Consider the following 23,573-nt stretch of genomic DNA (forward strand, 5'->3'; position numbering starts at 1 on the left):
TATGTTAATTTACTGAGTCCCCAGTCATTAGTGGTTCATAATATTGTATTGTCAGGCTCCCCCCATCCCCCTTTTTTTTTTTTCCTGTTTTGATTACCTCTGCAATAAGACACCTGATCTTTGGCCAGAACAATGTACCTTTGCTTTTTTTTTTTTTCCTTCCCTGTTGAAGTTGCCTTGAGATGTTTCCCTGAGAAAGTTTGGCTCCATATTGGGTTGGACGAAGACAGGACCTTCCTTAAGAAGATACGTGCTCTTAGGTAGGGCTGTAGGGAGGAAGAGGATGTAGCCCCAGTGCAGCTATTGAAGTGACTGCTCGTGAATATTGGACAGAAGTGGTGAGGAAAATAGACAACAGAATTCATTTTAAATCGACCTACAAAAAAAGATTCCATCCTGTGCGGGTGAGGTAGGCTAAGTTGATTGTTTTAAAAGGGCCGTTTGTCCCGGGCAGTTATGACAGTTTATGTTAGGCAGTAGGGAGTAGCCGAAGAAAGGAAAACAGACCTTTGACTGCAGCTCTAGGGAGGGGATCCGAAACGCGAGGTTTATCAGGGCATTTTAGCATTTTAACACTGACTACTGACCTGCCGAGGGGACTGCACGGAGACCTTTTTTGTATGCATTCAATTGTGAGAAGTAAACAAATGGACCCGTATCCTGTGTTTGGTAACTGGGTGGGGAGCGCAGTTTGGCAACCAGTGTTGCTTTTAAATTCTTTCTTTGGACAATGGGCCTTGTATACTTTTATATCCTGGCTTTTCAAACGTAGACAGCTTTCATGAGCTTTTCCTAGGGATGGCCACAGAGACAACAGAAAAGGCATCAGTCATTTTATATAAATACAAAATTTTTAAACATTTCATTTACAGTAAGACAGGAAACACCCTCCCCAACCTCCAGCTGTACCCCCCCATTATATTCTGCTTTCAGAAGAGCTAATTCCCTGATCTTTTATTGTGTCAATGTTGTTTTTTTCTCTTCCTTCCCTTTTTTTGTAATGTTGTGAGTTAATATCTGTTGAAGAAGTGAAAAAATCATTTTGACATGAATATAACTATCATTGGGTTTTACATTAATGTGATAACTTGGGAAGGGGTGAAAACAATTGGATCATTTTATGCATGCTGTTCTTAAAATGAAAACACTGGCTTTTCATTTAAATTTATTTAAATTTTTGTTGTTAGTGGTATAGAATTTGTTTTTTGGAGTGAAACTCAATTAACTTTCTCAGTGGCATGGTAGTAAGTCTGAAATTGGTTGCTAATATGGGAATGATGGTTTTTACTGTAAAATAAACTACATGAAGACCGAAAGGAAACCACCATTTTTCTCTTTCTTTGAACTTTGCATCAGAAGGTCTTGATATACATACCATTTTATGGATGTATCAGATCAAGGTCATGTGTTAGGTTAAGTGAATGCAGTTGTTTGTAAAGTATAGTTATTAGCCAGAACATGTAAGCTCAGAAAGGGCTTGGATAGTCCTTTTAGTTGTAAAAGTCTCTCTGATCTTTTGAATCACGCTCAGAATTAGGAACACTGGTCTTGTTCTTTTCTTGAAGAAACTTTTTATTTTATGCCACAGTTTGTTAAGGGTTAATTTTCCTTTTATAATTGTTAGCCATAATGTGGCTAAGACCTCCACCTCGATACGATTCCTAGCAGATTAAGGATATTAGATAATTTCCTTCTATTTATTGTGCTACTGCACTGTATTCTCTTTCTATCACTCAGATAATTACTGAGGAAATCTACATTAATTTTTTTGGCTGAAGCAAGGCCTGCTAAACACAGGAATGATGTATTGATGTTTTACACAACAAAAGTTTTCCTCCTGTCATCGTCCAATCAACAAAAAGATATTTATCATATCGTAAAGCCCCTTCTTTTCAAGAACAAAGCAGATGGGGGAAGCAGGACAAGCAACCAGAGCTGGGAGTTTCTGAGACTAAAACCATGTTAAGGCATCTGAAGCTTAGACTGTCGTTCATATTAAACTCACAGTCGAGTACGATGTTGTTTGCTAAATTATGAATGTGTGTAATTAAAATCTAGTGGCTGTTTCTATGAAAGATTTACAATGTTATTTCATCGTTTGTCATGGCTAATTAACAATATTAGATGAAGTTTTTCTTCTTCAAAGGTCTGATTTTTTCTCATTTATTTATGTCAGAAGTGATAAACAGAGTAGTTAAAAGCTTCTGCCAGTGCAGGCAGGGAGGGAGGCAACTTGTTCTTTTACACCTCAAAGGTTCGGGGTTCAAACCCCTTCAGACTAGAGTGATGCAGTCTTCTCTCTAGTGTGCATAATTAAACATTTCAAAGTCTAAAAGTTTACATCTTGATGACAAAACTCAGGCCTTTCAAACTGGGGGGAAGCTGGTTTGATTGACAAATTATTTATTTATGGGAGCAGGCAGTAGAAAGGTACACACTCACCTCCCACCCCTCTTCAGAGGAGGTATGTTCTGTCCCTTTTAAACCTTGACACGGAGCCCTCCACTGAGCTCCAGTGACCATTCTCAGCATTTGACGATGATGGTGAGTTTTGAAGTGTCCATACTTTTAACCTTCCTAGGGAAGTGGCCATCTCATTTTTTTCTTCCTGATTTCTTACAGCAACAGCAGGTGGCTACCCAGCAGTTGGCTTTTCAGCAGCAGCTTTTACAGATGCAGCAGTTACAGCAGCAGCACCTCCTGTCTTTGCAGCGCCAAGGCCTTCTGACAATTCAGCCCGGGCAGCCTGCCCTTCCCCTTCAACCTCTTGCTCAAGGTATGCGTTGATTATACAGAAGGCATAGCTCTGTGAAGACTTTGGGTGGACGTGGTGGGTTGTCTCTTGGTATATTCGTTAAGTTCATTGTCCATCAAAACATGCACATAGATTCTTTGAAGAAAAGTGGAGTGGGATCATGATGAACCCATGCAGAAGGTGAAATGCTTGTTGATGCCAAAATGAAGTCTTACGGTGGTCTGAAGGCTTAGCTATACTGTAGCAGAGCAATCCCACTGTTAAACACTCTTGGAGTAAGGGAATGAGGCACTGCTTTAGCACTTACTGAGCATTTTAATGGACTCTTGTAGTGTTTCTGTTTGGAACCACAAAGGAATTTTCCTGAAGGCTTTTATTATTCATTTAAGAGATTTTACACCATGTAACGTGCTATTTTAAATCTTAGTAGGGCTTTATAAATGCCACGTTTTAATATGTAGAGAAATCCAGGTTTATTTTTCTGTAAACGATTAAAATCAACAACTTTCTCTTATAAAAGCCAAGGTTGTTTTTTGTTTAGTTTCCTTTTTTTTTTCTTTTTGCATTCATCTGTTGATTTTTGAGCAAGTTAGTTCTATACTCATCAGAACAGGTACCATTTCAATCTCTAGTTCCTCAACAACTGAGATTCCTTGAAAAGTAAGATTTTAATACGTTTAGTGAATTTCTTTTGCAGAGCCCACTGACATTTTATCCCAAGGGTGATGGACATCAGAAACAAATGGGAACTCTCGGTGTTTTTAGGACATCCTCTTGGTTTAAGCAACCCTGACTTTCACATATGTAATGTGAAAGCAGATGGATTATTCAGAACTAGAAAGGAAGGTGGGAAGGGATGTCAAGAGGGAGGGAGGGCGGACAAGCAGGAAGGAAGGAAAGAGAAAGTAGTGCCATGCCTGTGTTTTGAACAATTCCTCCATCTATGCGTGGTAGGGCAGATTTGAGTTGCCTCCTCGAGACCAGCAGTTCTTTGAACTCTAGTAGATTTGGATGTTGGTTTATATGTACCTTAAAGGCTGGTAGCTAAAGCCATTGATCGGTGTCTTGGATTCAGTTGCCTTCTAAAGAAGGTTAAAAATATGGAACCTCCTTCATGTTGCTTAAGGCACGCACGGCCATTTGTTTGGTAACTTTTCATGTCAAGTGAAGTCAGGAAAGCGTATCTGCATTTGAATCTTTTCCCTTAAGTCAACCACACCCAACTTCTGTCTCTTATGAGGCTGATTTTGTTTTTACTATCGAGACCAGGGCTTTTTCCTCTTAACCTCTCTCTTGCCCCTCCACTCCTTTCTGCCATGACTGCTCAGCTGCTCGATACATACTCAGCATCTCCATTGTCAAAATAGAAGATATCATAACTGAGCAATAAGGAGAAAAGAAAGGATATATATATATATGTACATCAGTGAATGCATTTTTGTGCTTGCAGAATGTCATAGCATGTGTTAATTACATCTTTGGATTTATTGTTGGAAACATGGCAGGGTGTTCTGACACACCTACCGGACTTGAGCTCCAACCTCTCTCATCTTTTCCCACCACTCCTATACTATTAAGTTTGCTCACTAAGGTTCATTGTTATAGTACATCAGTTAAGCTGTCCAAAAGAGGGCAATTGGGCAGTGACAAGACAAGCTCATGTGTAATGTGAAAGAAATGAATGTGGTGATGCATGAAGTGTAATCACTGCAGTAACATATCAGAGACACTGGTAGGTAATTCACTAGTCATGGCATTGATTGATAGGCTTAGCAGTCTGCTGTAACTATTAGCCCCTGCAACATTAGGAAGAAGCATATTTGAAATCTAAGGGGTGCCTCTATGTGTGCCCGAGATGGAATAAACATAAATACAAATATTTCTGGTGTCAGGTTCTTGCAGTAAAGTGAACTACCAGTGTTATTTCCATCTCTCTGAATCAGGAGGTTGGTTTTGTCCCCCCACTCCCTCACCCAAAGTGGCTGGAGAATTCAGTCATGTTGGACTAGAACACAATTTTTTTTTTTTATCAGAGAGATGATGGCTTAAAACTGATGTCATTATGAGGTTTAAATCAACTTTCTGCTTGCTTGAACATGGTCACCTGGGTATGGATGTACAAGGACAAAAAAAGGTTGATCAACTCTGTTTGTCTTTGAGCCAGTGATACCTAGGGTTGTAAAATTGAGTTCCATGAGCAGTAATCTGTCATCTGTCCCCACAACATACATTTTTTAAACCTGTGTCTGCATTTTCTTTTATAATGAAGGGGCCAGTTGTCCTGGAAAAAGAAATGTTGCAAGACATGGAGGTTATCTGTTAAAAATACTGGTAATGCCCACTTCATAAAGAAATCATCAAGATTATTTTACATACCTGTTCATGGCCTTGCCAAGTTAACCTTAAACATATAAATGTCAAGTATAGGAATAGATAGAGAATTAATATTTTGAAGGCCTTTTTATCCCTGAAGGTTTTATAATATGAAACGGAGGGATATTTTCTGTTGTTTTTAAGGTTATTGTAGGGTCTTCTCTCTGCCTTACGTAATTAGCCTATCTGCTTTTCATCCTGGTCTCTTTAATCATCTCATCCTCCCTAGCACCAGTAATTTCATACAGAAATATTCTTTCAGTCTTATTCTGACCTTTTAATTTTTTTATTAAATTTTTTTATTCTGACCTTTTAATTTTTAAAATGTAAACTCTGGGTACATGCTTGGTTATGTACCTGCTAATGGATTTGTTTAACTTCATACTATTATTCTTAGTCTGCCATTTTGGAAGAAATACATACTTTCTGGAAATTTGTTATCCATTTAGTCTGATGAGTGACTGGGTTACCTTTTACCTGTCTAACATGAGATCTTAGCTGTCAAGTAACAACACCTTTTGGTAGGTAGTGCTCATTGAACTAACAGTTTAACATCACTAACGATATATGGCATTGATGGAGGAAAGCCATTTGACTGCTTCTGTGTTAAGTGTGATGAGAATGTTCTTAAAAGTAATTATCACATTGCAGTTTGACCCAGAAGTATCGCTGTTGTCACTTAATGAGTTACTATTTTTATTTACCATTTTTCTCTATGGATAATGAAACTGATTTGCCAGCCCATTGGAATAGATGGAGAGGAGAGTAATATTAATGCACCCTGTAGGTATAACAAGTGCTGAATACATTTGTCTTTGTCTTTATTTGCTGGATAAACAGCTTACTTCTAAAACAGCGTTGAAGTTCTGCTTTTCTTCCCGAGAAAGCGGGAGTTAACACAGTTGTCAGAACCGTGTACCTAGTCTTCCCGCCTCCCATGCAGCTGACCCAGAAATCAATTAGTTTGAGTTGAGAAATAGGTGGCTTGTTGTTTTCATGCGTTTACTCTCTAGAAAATAAAAATAGGTGTTGACTTGTGTGGTTTTATATCAATATGCCATCATCAACAGACAAGCCTATTAACTGTTGTTTCCACTGAGTAAACAGTGGTCTGAGGGTCACCCATGTTCACAGGTAATTGTTGGTGTGCAGACAACAGTAGCAGGCCTGCTAGCTACAAATGCATCCCACCTGTCTTCAAAAGGTGTTTGAAAATAATAGTCCGGATGCAGCAAAACCGGACATGGGGTTGTGGAGTGACCTTTCCCTTTGTTTAATTTGCCTCCGAGGTTTAATTTCAGGGGACAAGTAATAATTGAATATGCCTAATAACTAAATGCTCATTTGGGACAAAATCCATCAAAATATAATTGGCATTTGATTTTTATGAAGGGAGAAGAAAGCCGACTTGTCTGTCGAGGATGCTTCCTAAGAATATCTGACCACTTAATGTATCATTTGAAGCCTCCTTTATAATATATATTAATTGCAAATACTTGAGCATTTGAACATTTTCGTGAAGAACCGTTAGGAGAGACCAACTGTTTTTGTTAACGCTCCTCTCAGAAAGGCGGGGAAGGTTATTGGTCTGCTGTGCAATAATTTACTCCTCTTTGATATGCAAACGATCCACGGTGAATATAAAAAAATCCTATCAGACTCATTTCACAGTTCTTAACCACTCGGATTCTCTGGAGTCCATCGCCTCATTAGACCAGTGCTCTCCAATGCTAGCATAATTAAAATCTTTAACAGTTTAGCAAAGTAAAGATGTTTGGCTGATCACGTTGAGATGATTATCTATCCATTGTATTCTAAATGACAAAAATAAATTAAATTTAGACCTTGGCATTTTTTATTATGTGTTTCAAATGAATATAATGCACACAGCCTTCTTTTTTAATTCAATACCTTAGGTTTGGTAAGAAACATGCCTGTTTCGGCTGCTGCTATGTAGTCAGAAAATGGCAGGCTTTCTGGGATGGCTGTGTTACAGTTGATTGAAACAATGAACTGCAATCCAGACGTCCACTTCTAATGTGGTATTGCCTTAGGATGTGCAGGGTTTATGATTTCAGTGTTTCTCCCAAGGAAGTTATGTTGCTTGTTGTCGTTGTTGTGTTTTTTGTTGTCATCTAGCATATTTTTATTCTGTGCGTGTATGGGGTAGAATATGCATTGAGGTGGGATTTGGAAACCTGAGCTACAGAGGCATGCCACCAAGGTAAAAACGAAGAGGCCCACAATAGTGAGCTTGGCATACTGATTGTATCCCTTCTTGGGGGAAAATATGGGATTCACTCCTTAAAACCCATGTCCATTTTGATCCCCTTTAAAAAAACAAGAGAACTTTATTACTGTAAGTTTATTTTACGTTTTCATTTTATTCTGCAATGGTTCATTACCATTGATCTAAGAAATGACAGTAATAACAGTGTTACTTGTATAAAAAGTTATACAGTTTTTCAGTAGACACATCCATCAATTAAGCATGTGGTACTAGAAACCAAAATTAATGAGGAAGATAGGTGTGTTAATGAAATAATCATAGTATAATCAATTTGACTGTTAAAAGTTGAAAAGCATTTCAGGAAGACGATATGAATTCATAATTTATGTCTAAAAGTGATTAATAAAAACTATATTTAATAACAAAGCTATTTGTCATCATTTAAGACATAAGCACAAAAATTATTCATTTTGTAGTTCATGTTGTCATAATAGTATAGTTGAACAAATTTATTTTGAGCCCTTCTTTGTGTCTAAAACTAAGGTAACATCTATCTACTTTTCATCAAAAATTGAGAAATAACATTTCGGATGGTTAGAGGCATAGTGTTGTGGCAAAGTAACTGTGTTTTGAATCCTTTTCACTTGAGTCTCTTATGTGTGATGAGGGCAGCTTCCACTCAGTTGCTCAGTAGGAGGACACACTTTTTACTACCGCATCTGCCTTAGTTGGGAGGGAAAAAAAACTGCACACACCAAAAAACCCCCCTAACACTAGGCTTTGTTTACTGACTCTTTGATTTAATTACTGTTTGAAGAGGACGGAATTAGCTGTTAATTGATTTAATTATCCAATTTGTTTGTTTCAGGCATGATTCCAACAGAACTGCAGCAGCTCTGGAAAGAAGTGACAAGTGCTCATACTGCAGAAGAAACCACAGGCAACAATCACAGCAGTTTGGATCTGACCACAACATGTGTCTCCTCCTCTGCACCTTCCAAGACCTCCTTAATAATGAACCCACATGCCTCTACCAATGGACAGCTCTCAGTCCACACTCCCAAAAGGGAAAGGTAGGAAGCAGCCACTGAGATGGGTCCAACACTGCCTTTAACATGAGAGGGGTGGGTGGCCCTGCCTCACCATATCTCAGTGATCCCTAATTGGATCCATGTGACTTGAGTGTGCATATAATTACTGAAGAATGTATTCAGTATGGTTTGGGTGTGAAGCATCTAATTATTTTCACCTTTTCAACATGGAATTAGCACTTATGTAGATCTACTCTCAGCTTAGGAACCCGGGCAGAAGTCGTGTAGTTTCTCATTGGATGGGTTGGATTTCCAGGCTTCCAGGCCTACTCCTTCTGCCAAGTGCTCACTCCGTACAAGCTGAATTCCTTGGCTGGAAGTGCCTTCAGGGAATAGGAGTGTCTGCTGTGGGCAATTTTGAATTATGGTTTGAGAAAACATAGAACTTATGTTACTCTACATTGCTCCCCTTGAAGGCTGGGCGCCCATATTTTTCATCATTGTGCCCCGGAGCACATGGTCTTCCCCGTATGTATTCTGAGTGAAGGTTTGGAGGATGGAGAGACAGAAGAGGTAGTGGTGGTGGAGGCGGGGGGTCTGTTGTATATATAGTCACATAAACAGACACAGCACAGTTTCTCTTCATCGTGGGATAGAGTGTAGTATTGTCTCAGCAGCTGTATTCCTATTTAGAAATTAAGACATTTTATTTTTGAATTGCCCTGAGTTTTACATGAATGTTACTGGAAGCTGAGCTTGTTTTAGAGATCCAGAGTATGTCATGTTAGCATGCAGTTCTAAGAAAATCTTTTAATTCATGTTATTGTATTCTTAGTACCCAGAAGCATTAATACCACTGTTGAAGTACTTTTCAAGAATAGAAAATACAGTGCCCCTAAAATTGAAAACTTTTGTTTACTATTCCTAAACTGTTTTCTGTATATTTCATAGGCAGAGCTTCCACACACAAAAGTAAAGAAACCTTAAAAGTAGTATGTGACAGGAAATGCCATTTCTATCAGGAGAAGGCAAAATCTGTATTTTGTTTTTTAATAAAAATGGCTCCGTGAAAAAAAAAAAATTAATTATGTATTTCAGTTATGTAATCACAAATATAATTTCATATATTTCTCAAAATATTGAGTGTTTAAGAAGCCTACTGTTTAACTGGATATATATCTTTATACCAGAAAAATATTATCTGAACACACACACACAATGTTTGAGTGTAAAACCACGAGTGGTTTCCAGAGATGAGAATAATATATATGTTTTAACTAAAATTTTCAACTATCCTTCCAAGATCATTTTGGAATTTCTGGGGCAGACACCGAAGAACTAAAAGATGCGTTAAGCATATTGGTTTAGAAGAGTTTGAAGAATAGATAGAAGAATAGAATGGTGGACACTGAGAATCAGTTTGGAGCCACTGGGTGAAATGTGGTTTCTGTTGTTTCCAGCGAGGATAGATATATGTGTCTGGAAGCCAATCTTAGCTCTTGCTTTACAATCTCTTATAATATCTTTATTTATTTATTTATTTTCAAGAAAGAAAACCTCAGGGAGCATTAAAGAAAAGGTTCTAGGCTGTTGTCCTTTGCTATACTTGGTTTTGATGTCCTAAGGTTGATGCGTCCATTTACTGCAGAGTGATTGAATTACATCTTTATCCATAGGCAGAGCAGGAGGCCATACACTGAAAAACGCCGACTGATGCACTTAAAGTATTTGTTGCAATCTCATCGGCTGTTGTGGAGCCTGCACAGATTTCCTGTGACATAGAAAACTCTTCTTGTTTAGATGCGCTGTGCTCAGTTTCATTTTCTAAAAGGTTATGTATCTGCAGTCAGGTGATAGATTAACAAGGAGGCAAGTGGGAGAAGAATAGCCCTTTTCATGTCTTAAGGCACATTTGAAAGTAAATGGATCTAAGAGACAGTCTAATTCTGGGAGACTAAGTTTGTTTGAATTTTTTTTTATGGTCCTTATTTGTCTGCACAAAAGTTATGCTTAATCTTCATCATACTACACACCAGAATTAGAATATGGATCAGAAAAGAATTCAGATTCCAATGAGCCTTAATCTAGATGTAAAAAGCAGGCTGAGTTTTCCAATCGTACATGCAAAAAAGAAGCAACTATGGAATTATATGCCACTACTTAATCTCTTGAATCTCTCAGTTTATATTATCTGGTAGGTGTCTAGACATGGCTGGATTAAAAGAAAATTCCGGTCAGCATGTTTTAACTGAATGTAGCTATCAAGACACATGAGCACCTTCAGTTAAAGATAGTTGAGTTTAAAGTTATAGAATTGATCATTAAAAAATCAGTTAGGTCTGGTACAGTGGTTCATGCCTGTCATCTCAGCACTTTGGGAGACCGAGGCAGGAGGATTGCTTGAGGCCAGGAGTTCAAGACTAGCCTGGACAACATAGAGGGACCCCAATTTCTATTAAACTTTTTTTTTTAAATTAGCCTGGCATGGTGGCATGCACCTGGAGTACTCCAGAGGCTGAGGTGGGAGGATCATTTGAGCCCAGAAGTTTTGAGGCTGTAGTGAGCCATGATCACACCATTGTACTCCAGCCTGGGCAACAGAGCAAGATCCTGTCTTTTAATTTAAAAAAAAAAAAAAGCAGTTGTTAGTTAGCCAGCTTTGTATACATATAAATCCTACAAGTGAATATTATGTAGCATTACCTTATTAGGCTTAATTTAAAAATCACGTGTGATAACCAGTTAAATACCAAAAAAAAAAAAAGAAAAAGTTGTCACTATAAAGGTACGGTCTCGCTGTACACTGACCTGCCAATTGTCTCAGGAGTTTCTTGTCACTGCCTTGGATAAGTTTTCTCTCTTACTCATCAGTGCATTTGTGAAATATGTGTCCTTCCAAGCTCTTCTTTGATTTCTGTGTAATATTCTTTTCCCTCCATTCTGATGGGCAAGGAAGAGTCTCTGCCACAGTGAATAACCATCTAGCCCCATGACCTTGATCGTGGCTTAGCAGCTTTAAGACTGCTTTCTGACATGATCTGGGAGTGCTCGATGGGAAAATTTGTTGGAAAAAGGTAGTGTTGTGAGAGTTACTGTTTGTTTTCAAAGTACCGAGATGGCTAATGATCTCAGCTGAGTTGCATATGTATTTCCATGCCATTTGGAAAACTCCTTCTCCCCCACTCTTGCCCCCGTGCATTTTGCTGGCTCCTGTGAGCAGCCACTGCAGTAGCAGCAGCTCTGGGGTTTGGTGAGCTTCAATCTGTTAAGGAGATAAATAATGTGCTTGGCACGACACTCCTACTCTCCTCTTTAATTTGTCTTACACAAGGAAAATTATAATTAAATCATTCAGGGTAAACCCTTGAGTGTAGAGAAGGGAAAAAACACACTTTGGTAAAGATTGCCAATAGAAACCCACTTCCCTGTTGCGCAGGGTAGAGACATTTATCAATATTCAGCACTATTACGGGAGGAGCGGCCCATGTGATTTGTGAGGCGGATGCCAACGTTCAAATCAAGGCTTGTTAAGATCCTGTCCCTGTGTAATCATGGACATTCAGCATCATTAGAATTCAGTACTGGCACCATGCTTTGTGCTTTGATTTTCTCCCCACAGTTTAATAATGTTTATTGTGCTGATTATATATAAATTCATTGGTGCAATAAACATGCCTCTGTTGTCAGTGCCTGAGAAAAGTGTGGTGGGGATCAAGTCCAATGGCAGCAGCTAAAGGGGAGCAGCAAGAGGAAGCAGGTGCATTCAAGCCTCTTGATGTCGTTTTATTCTATAGGAACAGAGAGTCTCGACTTCTTAGGGCAGTAGACAAAACTCAGGCCTGGGATACCTGTAAATGTGAAGATACTGTCTTGTTTCCCTGTCTGATTGTCTTGCTTTAGGAAATTCCAAGTTTTGGTGTGGGTAAACAGAATCAACAAAATGCAAATGAAACATTTATTAAAATGCTAAGTTTAGTAAAGCCCTTTGAGCTTCTTGGATCAAAGCAGCTATGTAAATACAAATGGCAATTACTATTTAAGTAATTGCCTGAATTAAAATTCGAAATATTACATTGCATTATGGTGCACTAGGGAAACGGATGAGAACTCACATTTAATCAGTTCCTTCTCTGTGCCAAGCACTGGCTAGACTCTTGCATATGGAGTGATGTCTCACTTTATCCACCTGACCACGCAGGAAGCAGTAAGGATGATTATACCCATTTTACAGATGAGGAAATCAAATAATAGCAATTAAATAACTAACCCAGGGTCATAGAACTGGTGGTTAGTAGCATATCCAAGATCCAAATTCAGGTCTGTGTTTTAGTCTGCAAAGTGGTACTTAAAGTTTTCATTCAGCTTAGAAGTGAATACTAAATTATGATAAAATCAGTGTCCCTAAAAGATATTTGTTAAATTTAACTGAAACTCAGTTCGACAAAACATGTATTAACTTAGCCTACTGTGTGCAAATCACTGCATTCAAAGGAAAATACCAGAGTTTTCTCTTTCGTGGTGTATGTTCATATTTACTAGGCCTTTCATGAAGCAGGATAGGTAGGATTTACAAGCTATAAATCATTTTGGTCTGAAACAGCACATAAAGAATGTAAATGAACCTCATGGGGGATTTGCACACAGGCAAATCCAAAACAAGCTTCTTTCCTTTAACGTATCCCCGCTTTTTTCCTGCCTTATAAATCCTGTGTTTCCTCAATGAACACATCATATGCTTTTTATTCCATTTCAGCTGTCCTCTATAGTCCAAATCAGAAATATGCCCTTTTTTCTCATCCCAGCTTTTTTGCTTTCAGTTCAGCCACCATCATTAGATGTTTTATAACTCGAGTATTTCTCGGATTCACCGCTTTCTAAATATTTGTTCCAAGGTGTCCTTAAGCATTTGGTCAAAGATGTTTCCTTAAACCCTGATCAGTTGGTGGTTGGGCAGTCTCTGCTTTTTGGGGCATGATATTATTCTCAAAAACAGGGGACCTACACTGGGCGCTTTACTCTCTGAGATCTAACCTGCCCTCTGTCCAATCATGATATTCCTTGCCTCGTTCTCATCATTTATTGACAGAGCCCTGTGTATTACAGTCGCTTGCATTTTCTCCACTCCACAGTTGGCAGTTGCCTTCAAATAACCCCTGAAGGTTTCCGCCTGGCTAGTGTACTTGCAGACAGTTTCACTTGATACACAGTCTCTGTTTTTGATTTGTGGCCTCTTGACATATTGCCATGTATTTGACTATGTAACAATAACATTTGTGTTTACAGGCCTTGTTATTTTCAAAAGGCAAGGAACTTTGAAACATGTACATGTCTAGTGTTGCTTTTTTTTTTCTTTTTTAAACTAAATTCTGTGTTCATGAATAAATGTCAGTGCTCTTGGTTTACTTGCTAAAATTCCAGAAGTTAGTTTTCAGAACTGTGCCTGATACACAAGCCTTTAACTGGTGCTTGTTTTCATACTGATATGTAGGACCCATTGACATTTAAGCAGTAAACTCTAATTCCCATTATTTTGAATAGTGTTTCCTCATTTCAGTTTTGTTTTTGTTTTTTTTTTCCAGAAAATCAGAGTACTATATGTATTTGTTTTGAAGTACTGAGCAAGCCAGTTATTTTAAATCTTTCTTTCCCATTAGAGAATTTCAGAGAACCTGTGGTCAAATTCCCCCAAATTGTCTTCAAAATTGTTACTGCTACTTCCTGCCAACGTGAGTCAAGGCATTTAAACAATCTATAACACTATAACAGAGCTCCGCAGATTATGGTCAGCCCGCCCTGCTTCCTTTTGTAAATAAAGTTTTATTGGGACAGAGTCGCATTCATTTACGTATTGTCTACAGCTGCTTTGACACTACAATGGCAAGTTTGAGTAGTGGCAGCAGAAACCATATAGCCTACAAAAACTGAAATATTTACTGTCTGACCATTTACAGAAACAGTTGCTGACTGCTGACCTTCACCATTAGCCTGGTGTTTCTCAGATTCCCTGATGATGTTCTTATAGGGTATTTGTTAAACTCACAGCTTCCTAGGCCTTTCTCCTGAAACCTGTACTTTCTTGATCTGAGATGGGGTGCAGGAATTTGCATTTGCCCTACATACCCTCGAGTCTTGCTACACAGAGGCTGCAGACCAGCAGCTCTGCTATGACCTGGAAGCTTGTTAGAAACTCATTCTCTGGCCCTGCCCCAGACCTGCATCAGGATCTGCGTTGTAACAAGAGCCTCAGAGGTTTGGAATACATGTTCAAGTTTGAGAAGCAATGGAAGCTGTGTGTTTATCACTGAGGTTTTGACACTTGGAAAGAACAGGACTTTTCTCCAGACACTTGATTCACATCCCAGACAGGTTCTCATCAAAAGTCTGGGCTGTAGTGAAGGTGGTCTGGGGAGCAGCCCACGGGGGAGCCACCAGACTGGTTCAGTCCTCAAAACTAGTGGCTTGCCATTCTTACTGAGCCAACAGAATAGAAATCATATGACTGAAAGGACCAGACCCCTTTGCTTCCTTTCCTTAGGAGCTACCACGAGACCACTCCTTGGCTGTGTGATCACAGGCAAGTGACACAACTTTAAGGTTCTGTTTTGCTCTTTTCAAGGATGAAAGGACCTGACATGTGATGGTGGTTATGAGAATGCAGCTAACATTTATGTAACTCTTACTTTGTGCCAGACACAGTGCTCAACAGACTTGACACAGGCTTGATACTATACTGATTTTCCTATGTAATCCTCATAATAATCTTATGGGGTATTCTCCCCTTTGTACAGAGGGTGCAGCTGGGGCCCAAAATGATGTTATCATTTGCACAGGTCACATAGCTAGTTAGTGACCATGCAGGGACTAGACCTGAGATTTCCCTGACCCTCAGGGACTTGCAGTGACTGCCAGATTCTGGTGGCTCCCCAGTGGGCTGCTCCCCAGACCACCTTCACTACAGCCCAGACTTTTTAATTAATTTATTTATTTATTAATTTATTATGCTTTTAAGTTCTAGGGTAGATGTGCACAATGTTCAGGTTTGTTACATATGTATACATGCGCCATGTTGGTGTGCTGCACCCATTAACTAGAGATTTACATTAGGTATATCTCCTAATGCTATCCCTCCCCCCTCCCCCAACCCCATGACACGCCCCAGTGTGTGATGTTCCCCTTCCTGTGTCCAAGTGATCTCATTGTTCAATTCCCACCTATGAGTGAGAACATGCGGTGTTTAGTTTTCTGTTCTTGCAATCGTTTGCTGAGAATGATGGTTTCCAGCTTCATCCATGTCCCTACAAAGGACATGAACTCATCCTTTTTTATGGGTGCATAGTATTCCATATTGTATATGTGCCACATTTTCTTAATCCAATCTGTTATTGATGGACATTTGGATTGGTTCCAAGTCTTTGCTATTGTGACTAGTGCCCCCGTAAACATACGTGTGCATGTGTCTTTATAGAGGCGTGATTTATAATCCTTTGGGTATATATGCAGTAATGGGATGGCTGGGTCAAATGGTATTTCTAGTTCTAGATCCTTGAGGAATCGCCACACTGTCTTCCACAATGGTTGAACTAGGTTACAGACCCACCAACAGTGTAAGAGTGTTAATATTTCTCCACATCTTCTCCAGCACCTGTTGGTTCCTGACTTTTTAATGATCACCATTCTAACTGGTGTGAGATGGTATCTCATTGTGGTTTTGATTTGCATTTCTCTGATGGCCAGTGATGATGAGCATTCTTTCATGTGTCTGTTGGCTAGCCCAGACTTTTGATGAGAATTAGATTACAGAGTGGGGTAAGCTTTGAATCAAGTCCAGGTGGTAGCCTCCACTGGTTGTAGCTTGGGGCCGGACCTATCTGTTCAGCAGTAGTTTAGAAGAAGCCCCCAGGAAAATCCCTGTTGCCAGTTCCCTTTGCCCTCACCTCATCTTTTTGCTGGCAAGAAAGTCAGGAGGTTAGAAACCGGTGATGCACAGTGGAGAATATAGAGAGCATGCTGGGCATGTCTTGTCAGGTATAGGGGACCAGAAGGAGGACCAGGTGTGGCTAACTGCAGAGGCCTAAGATACAGGTACTTATTTTTGCTCCAAAGCAGACTTTTGGCAGCATCACCTGTCCCATGTCTATCTGTCAGGGAGGTAACCTACTTAGGGCAAAAAACATTCCTGCTGAGGTCAGATAGAAGCACCCTGGGGGGTGAATCAGTGTTTTGTACCCTAAACATGCTGCCTGCTGTTTGGCAGCCATCGTGCTTTGAAGAACTGTGATCTATGTGTCTGATTGCTTAAAACCAATCACTTTTGGGACTTAGAAGTGGGAGAAAGGATTCTCTCAGGGCCATGTGGCATGGTGCCATATCACCGCCTGTCATTCACACATGCAGGGAGGGCACCAGGAGAAATCTTTAAAATACTGGCATGCCGTAAGGGAAGGGTTTATGGTTTTGTTTTGTTTTGGGTTTTTTTGTTTTTTTACTGTTCACTTTGTGGGGTGATTAAACAAAAAACCTCAACCATTATTCTCTAACAGCTGTTGTGCCTTACCTCAATAAAGGGCCTTTTACCATAACACAGCATCATTAGACTCTATAAATCTCTTTCTATTTATTGTGCTTAAATGATAAATGCTTTCCAATAAAATGACATCATTGGTCTGGAGAGTGATGTTCATATTCTGAGTTACTCTGAAATTTGGTTGATTTGAATTTTTTTATTGGGATGTTGTATAATATGAATCTCAGCCACAGGCTATTCCATGTCTGATGTGCCAGATTTCCCACCCAAAACCATCTCTGGACCCCCCATTTCTTTCACCTTGTAAGGCAGACATTCTTTTTTGATGCGCCGCTACTGCTGATACAGGTTCTCTGCCAAATTCCTTTCTTTGTTGGCACCCAGGCATTTTGCAAGTATTTGTGCTTAAGTGGAAAGGCCTGTGCTCTCTCCTCCCAAATGTGTCTTAGCTTTCCTTAACGTTTATTCCACACCAAGGGTGTGAGGGAAAGCGTGTGGCAGGAGAAGAATGAGAACCAGCCTTTTGGAAACTCTGATGGTATTGTCCATGGTACTCGGTTTTACTCTATTACCTATAAAAAGTGGTTGAATTACTCACCTTTACCACTTAAATTAGACAGAAGATTTTCTTTGATGGATATTGAAACCAACCAAAAGTGCAAAGGGAAGTCAAGGGCCTTCCCTTTGAAAGGAAAAGTGGCTTGGAAAAGTCCTATTCTTATAATAAATGACAGCTGGGAGTCTTATGCTCTTAAGCCAGTACTGGAGCCAGATGAGGGGGGACCTATGCTGGAGACTTAAGTGGATGTCATGTTCCTTTTCAAGATTTGCAAAGATGTTTTTTTGCACGGTTATTCTGTTTTATTGCTATGTTCACACCAGTGTCACCCTGTAGCCTGGTTCCGTAGGTCTTTTCGAGGGAGCTACCACTCTGCTGACTGGCTCACTGGGGCAATGCAAATGAGTGTGTTACATATGTACAGCATTCCTAAAGTTCTTTATTCCATACCCCTTTGTAATCAGTCAAGGCCTAAGTATATTATAAACTATATTCTCCTCATTAAAACAATAGTGGAAGCTCACAAAGGGAAATTGTTAATATGTGTTCCAGCTTGTCACTTCTGCCTGTGTGAATAAAGAAGATAACCGTTCCTTTGGGAAACTATTTCAGGAATTGAGCAACAGATATGCTAGCCAGAGAATTCTCTTAACTGTAATTTTCCTTTTTGTGTGTACTCTAAAATAACATCCTATTGGGCTCCTCAGTGCCACTGCACAGACAGAGCACAATTGCCACAGCCCAGGTGGTGTTAATATGGGACAATCCCCCCGGGCACATGTCGCCAAGAGTTGTACAGCTTGTTCAGTGTCTTCGTCCATATGGCAATCTGTCCCATTCACAGGAAGGCATCAGGGCTGCGCCGGGCGGGTACTGCGGTCAATGTAGTGTGAAGAGCAGGCCTCCACTCATGCAGCCTCTGTTGTGCAGTTTGTTTTATTATAGATCGGAGTTATGACGCGCACACACTCACATGTACTCTCTCAACCAAGAAGAGACGCGAGAATAGCCGTGCTGGCTTCCTTTCCTCCCCCTTTATTTTTTGAAGCACATGGTTAACTCAGCAGGTGCAATTCTAGTGCATGAAACACGCTTGGTTCATAGAAAGTCAGTTAAAAACACACATCCACATGGACCTTTCTGGGTGGGTGGTTGTGTGTTAATATAAGAACTGCATGCTTGTACTAGGATTCTTCTAGAAATTAGTGAGTTTTGTTATTCTCGCTCTCTCTTCCCCACCTTTTGTTTTTTGTTTAGCATTTTCCACAGTGAAAACTATTTTGGTTGTCCAGTTTGGATTGTTGGCCTAATATTGTTGGTTTCGAGGTCTTAAAATGAAAGAAGGAAAGAAAAGAGAAAATCATTATCAGCCTCAGAAATCTGAAAGTAGAACATTGGCTGGAGGTGTGAGAAGTACAAAGAATCAAGAAAACAGAGATTTCCCCGTGAATAGGGTGAAAAATAGGGACTTTTTTTAAAAAACCCTTTGGAAAATTCACCAGGAGGCAAAAAGCCTTCTCCATTTATATACCCAAGCCTTGTTCTGCTTTTGTGTAACTATTTGTGTTCTTGTTTGGTAAACAAACAGACCCCATAGCAACTGTAGCTGATGATATTTATACTACCTGTAAGACTTCCCTAAACAAATAGACAGACTTTTATGACCTTCAAATTTCATTCCTTTTTTAGTCTTCAAGGAAATCAGTCTAATGGCAGGCTGGTCTCTCTCTTTCTCTCCGTTGCTTTTTTAAAAGTACTTTGAGGTATGTCTTTGAAGGAGCTTTTGTGTATTGTGTATTTTACATCTTGGTTGTGAATGTCGAGTTTTTGAAGATGTACTATGGCAGAAGGAAAGAGAAACCTGAAGTGTTTGTGCAAATGATGTGATATTTGCTTTCAAAGGAGTTGTTTTAGTAATCAGTGGAATTCCAGGTCATACATCTAAAAAGTGAACACTCCACCAAAATCATGACCATAGACCCGAGAATCAGGCAGACATGTATGTCTGTGACTCTACTTTCATGTCTGAAATATTGATAGCAACATTGTGGTACATATGAGCCCCTATATTCAACTTACATTTTTCCATATGAGTCAGATTTATGACAAGAACAAGATGTCTCGTGTTAAAGATCAGTGTGAGAGAAAAATGGCAGTTTACTTTAATTAGAAAAAAATTGACACCAAGAGCTGGAATAATCCAGTGGCGTTTGAATAAATTAGAGGACTGTACAGACAGAAATAAAAAGAAACTCAACAAGGATAAATGGGAAGTTGTCCAAAGTGCAAGAAAAAATGTGTTCCTAAGTGGGACAGAAGTCACAGGACACTTCCAAGGTGTATCCATTGAATCTAACTTAGCAGAGGTCTAACCACAGGCGAGGTGTGGTCCTAGTGTGGGAATGTATCTGTGAGCTGCACAGCCTGTCCTCATGGAGCTGACACTGCAGTAGAAGGGAAATAGAACAAACAAATCATTTACACAAGAAAAGAACTGTTAAGTTCTGGAAACAGAAAAAGTAGGAAAGGGGCTAAGTATAATTTGCGGGGCTGAGGTTACTGTTGGGGTAAGTTGGTCTGGCAAAGTCTGTAGGTGACCCTGAAACAAACGTGAATAAGAAAGGGAAGACCTCCTCCAATCTAAGGGCACATCAGAAGCAAAGGCCCTGAGGCAGAGGCAGACATACAAGATATTTGGCTGCGATATGGACCATACTGGTTTCATGTTAGGCCACTGTGTTGTTTGGTGGTGTTTAGCCTCCTATCAGAACCCAACATGATTATCACAAAGTAGATGTTTAATAAAATCTGCTGAATTAAAGGTAGAGAAGAGTTTAACCCGGTTAACCCAGTTTAACTCCAAAGACTGGACTGAAGAATGTAGGCTGCTGTACTTAAGTTACTTGAGCTTGGTGTGCCTCAGTTTCCCACCCCTGCATCGGGTATGCTGCCAGCCCTTACCTCATCTTAGATCAAATTGTGAGTATTAAATGAGTTAATGTATGTTTTAGTTGCTGAGCACATAGTAGGTGCTCAATAAATATTAACTATTGTTAATTATTATTAAAGCTACGTATTGATTCATACCACATGTATTGAGCATTGATTGTATACTGACACTGTAGATTCTGGGAATTAAAAGTTGACCACAACGTAGTTCTTCCCCTTCAGGAGCTCATGGCTAATCAGAGAAACAAACATAGAAACAGACACTTGAAAGTCATCATATTATTAATAACTATGGTGATAGAAGTATATGCAAAACGTAACACAGGGCATGACTTGTTAAAAATGAGCCAGGTGTGGTGACTGATGCCTACAAATCGGGAGGCCCAGGCGGGTGGATCACTTGAGGCCGGGAGTTTGAGACCAGCCTGGGCAATATAGTGAGACCCTGTCTCTACAAAAAATAGAAAAATTAACTGAGCATGATGGTGCATGCCTATAATCCCAGCTACTCAGGAGGCTGAGGCACGAGAATCACTTGAACTTGGGAGGTAGAGGTTGCAGTGAGCCGAGATCACACCTCTGGACTCCAGCCAGGGCGACAGAGCAAGACTCTGTCTCAAAAAAATAAAAAATAAAAATGAACACTAGTGGAACATCATAGTGTGTGTATGTCCCCCTACATCTGCCTCACATGAGATTTTCTAACACAATGAACGCTATAAAGGAAAAGTTTTATCTCTCTTGTCCATTGTGACATCCCCACCATCCAGCACAACCAGCCTGGTGTACAGTAGGCACTAAATTTCATTGCAGAGACTACATGAAATGTTCAGTAGAAAGTGAACTAATGAGATGTCTATACTTGCCACTCTTTGGCCGCAGGTGCTGTAAGACAGGGGTCCCCAACCCCCAGTTCACGGACTGGTACTGGTCTATGGTCTGTTAGGAATTAGGTCACATGGCAGGAGCTGAGGCAGGTGAGCGAGTGTAATTCCATCTGTATTTACAGCCACTCCCCGTCGCTCACATTACCACCTGAGCTTTACCTCCTGTCAGATCAGTGAGGCATTATATTCTCACAGGAGCATGAACCGTGTTGGGAACCGCACACGCAAGGAATCTAGGTTGCATGCTCCTTATGAGAATCTAGTGCCTGATGATCTGTCGTTGTCTGCCATCACCCTGCCATGGGACTGTCTGTAGTTGTAGGAAAATAAGCCCAGGGCTCCCAACTGATTCTACGTTAAGGTGAGTTGTAATATTATTTCATTATATATTACAATGTAACAATAATAGAAACAAATGCACGATAAATATTATGTGCTTGAATCATCCCAAAACCATTCCCTGCCCCCCGGTTCCTGGAAAAATTATCTTCCGTGAAACCAGTCCCTGGTGCCAAAAAGGTTGGGGAGCACTGCTATAGAAGAACCTGGTTAGCTGTTGTCAATACCTGTAGATACTCCAAACCATGAGAAAATTTAGGTTTGCTGCAAGTACATCTCAATCTTTAGCTTGCCTCAGAATCCCCCTGGAGGAATGGCTAAAGTACAGGCTACTGGGCTCCACCCTTAGTGTTTCTGATTCAGTAAATTGGGGTGGGGCCCCCACATTTGCATTGTTTACACAAGTTCCCTAGGACCATACTTTGAGAACCACTGCCCTACAACATCCCCACCTGGTATCCTTATGGTGTGACATTCTACTAAAGTTCAAAGTGACGGGTAAGTGATCTGGATTACCGTTACTTAGGAAAATTCAGGTTTCAGTGCCAAGACTCAACATTTCAGAGAGAAAAATTCTCAAGACTGTGGCCGAATACAAGCTATTTTATGGAGCAAAATTTAAAAGAAAAAAAATTTTTTTTTTCTTTCAATTTTGGCTGTAATTTCATTTGTAAGGGCTCTGGTTTTGTCTTCCTAGATTTTTTTGTGTGTGCTTCAGTTCTCTGCTCTCACTTTATTCCTTTCATCACCTGAGCTCCTACTGATACGTTAAGGCCCAGATCAGATGTTACACTACTTTTGTGTTCCAGCCATCTGTTCAGTTATCGCTGTCTCCCCGACTAGAGAATTGGGCAGAACTCTTTCCGAGAACGAGAACTTACTTCTAGTTGTAGTCAATGCCAGTGAGCACCAAACTTGATTTTTTACCCTATCAGTATAAAACTGTTGAATATGTACCCCTACTAAGTGTATTTATTAATTATATACATGTTTCTAATATATATTACTTTCGTTATAAAAATTAGTGGCTAAGAGGGTGAGAAATGTGTGTCTACATTTCCAAGTTCTAATACTAATAGGTGTATACAGGAATCTTAATATTATGACTCATGTGTGTAATATCATATCTTAAATATATGACGTAGGTGATATGCATCCCAGTTTTGGAGACTGATCTAAGAACCCAACATGATTATCACAAAGTAATTGTTGAATAAAATCTGCTGAATTAAAGGTAGAGAAGAGTTTAACCCAGTGAATGTTAATGAGGCATCTTATACTATAGAGAAATGAATGTAATTACATAAAGTAGGGAGTAATTCTAAGGAAACACACAAGCAAGTACCTGATAGTTTTGAGCCATTTTGTATCTTTAGCTCACTTGTCCCTTCATCTCCTGCTTTCTGGTCTGGCCCTTGTGTATGGTCCTTCTACTTTTGAAGTATGATGTAACTCTTAGAAATCTTTTGCTGACTCCCATAGAATACTAGGGAGGGAAACAAAATAAGAATTAATATTGAAACTTTGTTTATGGTCTTTGGTTTTTTGGGGTGTCATTAGTTCTTCTAACATATGGACAAGGTTCCACATAGACCTTGTGACTCACCAGTGCAAACACACTTGCGTTGACATAATGAGAATGCCTGCCTAATGGTGTTAATAACTTTTGGATTAGTGATCCCTATGTCTGTATTGACACAGTTGCTCACACCACTTTTTGGAAAGCATTCTGTTTTCTTAACGAGATCCCAGTGTTAATACTGCCAGTGGTACACTCTTAGTTACAAACTCAGAATCGCCCTTACTGGTGTCAGAAACAAAAGCTGGACTGCTGCCTCTTCTTGCTCTTTTCCTTTATTTATTCCTTCACTCATCACCTTGCAAATACAGGCATTTTGTGCTTGTCATCACCTGCTCTGTTTGCGA

At 39.7% G+C, this 23,573-nt stretch overlaps 1 protein-coding gene across 13 annotated transcripts in view; it reads left to right on the forward strand.

The window, feature by feature from the left end:
- Window positions 1-23,573, forward strand: part of FOXP1 (forkhead box P1) — a 631,582-nt gene that overhangs the window by 537,507 nt on the left and 70,502 nt on the right. For all 13 annotated transcript variants that reach the window (XM_031935180.1, XM_023200113.1, XM_031935179.1 and 10 more), the window contains 2 exons: window positions 2,623-2,776; window positions 8,227-8,431. In XM_031935180.1, coding sequence (XP_031791040.1) covers window positions 2,623-2,776; window positions 8,227-8,431 — 359 coding nt within the window. The remainder of the gene's footprint in view (window positions 1-2,622; window positions 2,777-8,226; window positions 8,432-23,573) is intronic.

Source organism: Piliocolobus tephrosceles, chromosome 2 (genome assembly GCF_002776525.5).
Source record: "Piliocolobus tephrosceles isolate RC106 chromosome 2, ASM277652v3, whole genome shotgun sequence".
NCBI lineage: Eukaryota > Metazoa > Chordata > Mammalia > Primates > Cercopithecidae > Piliocolobus > Piliocolobus tephrosceles.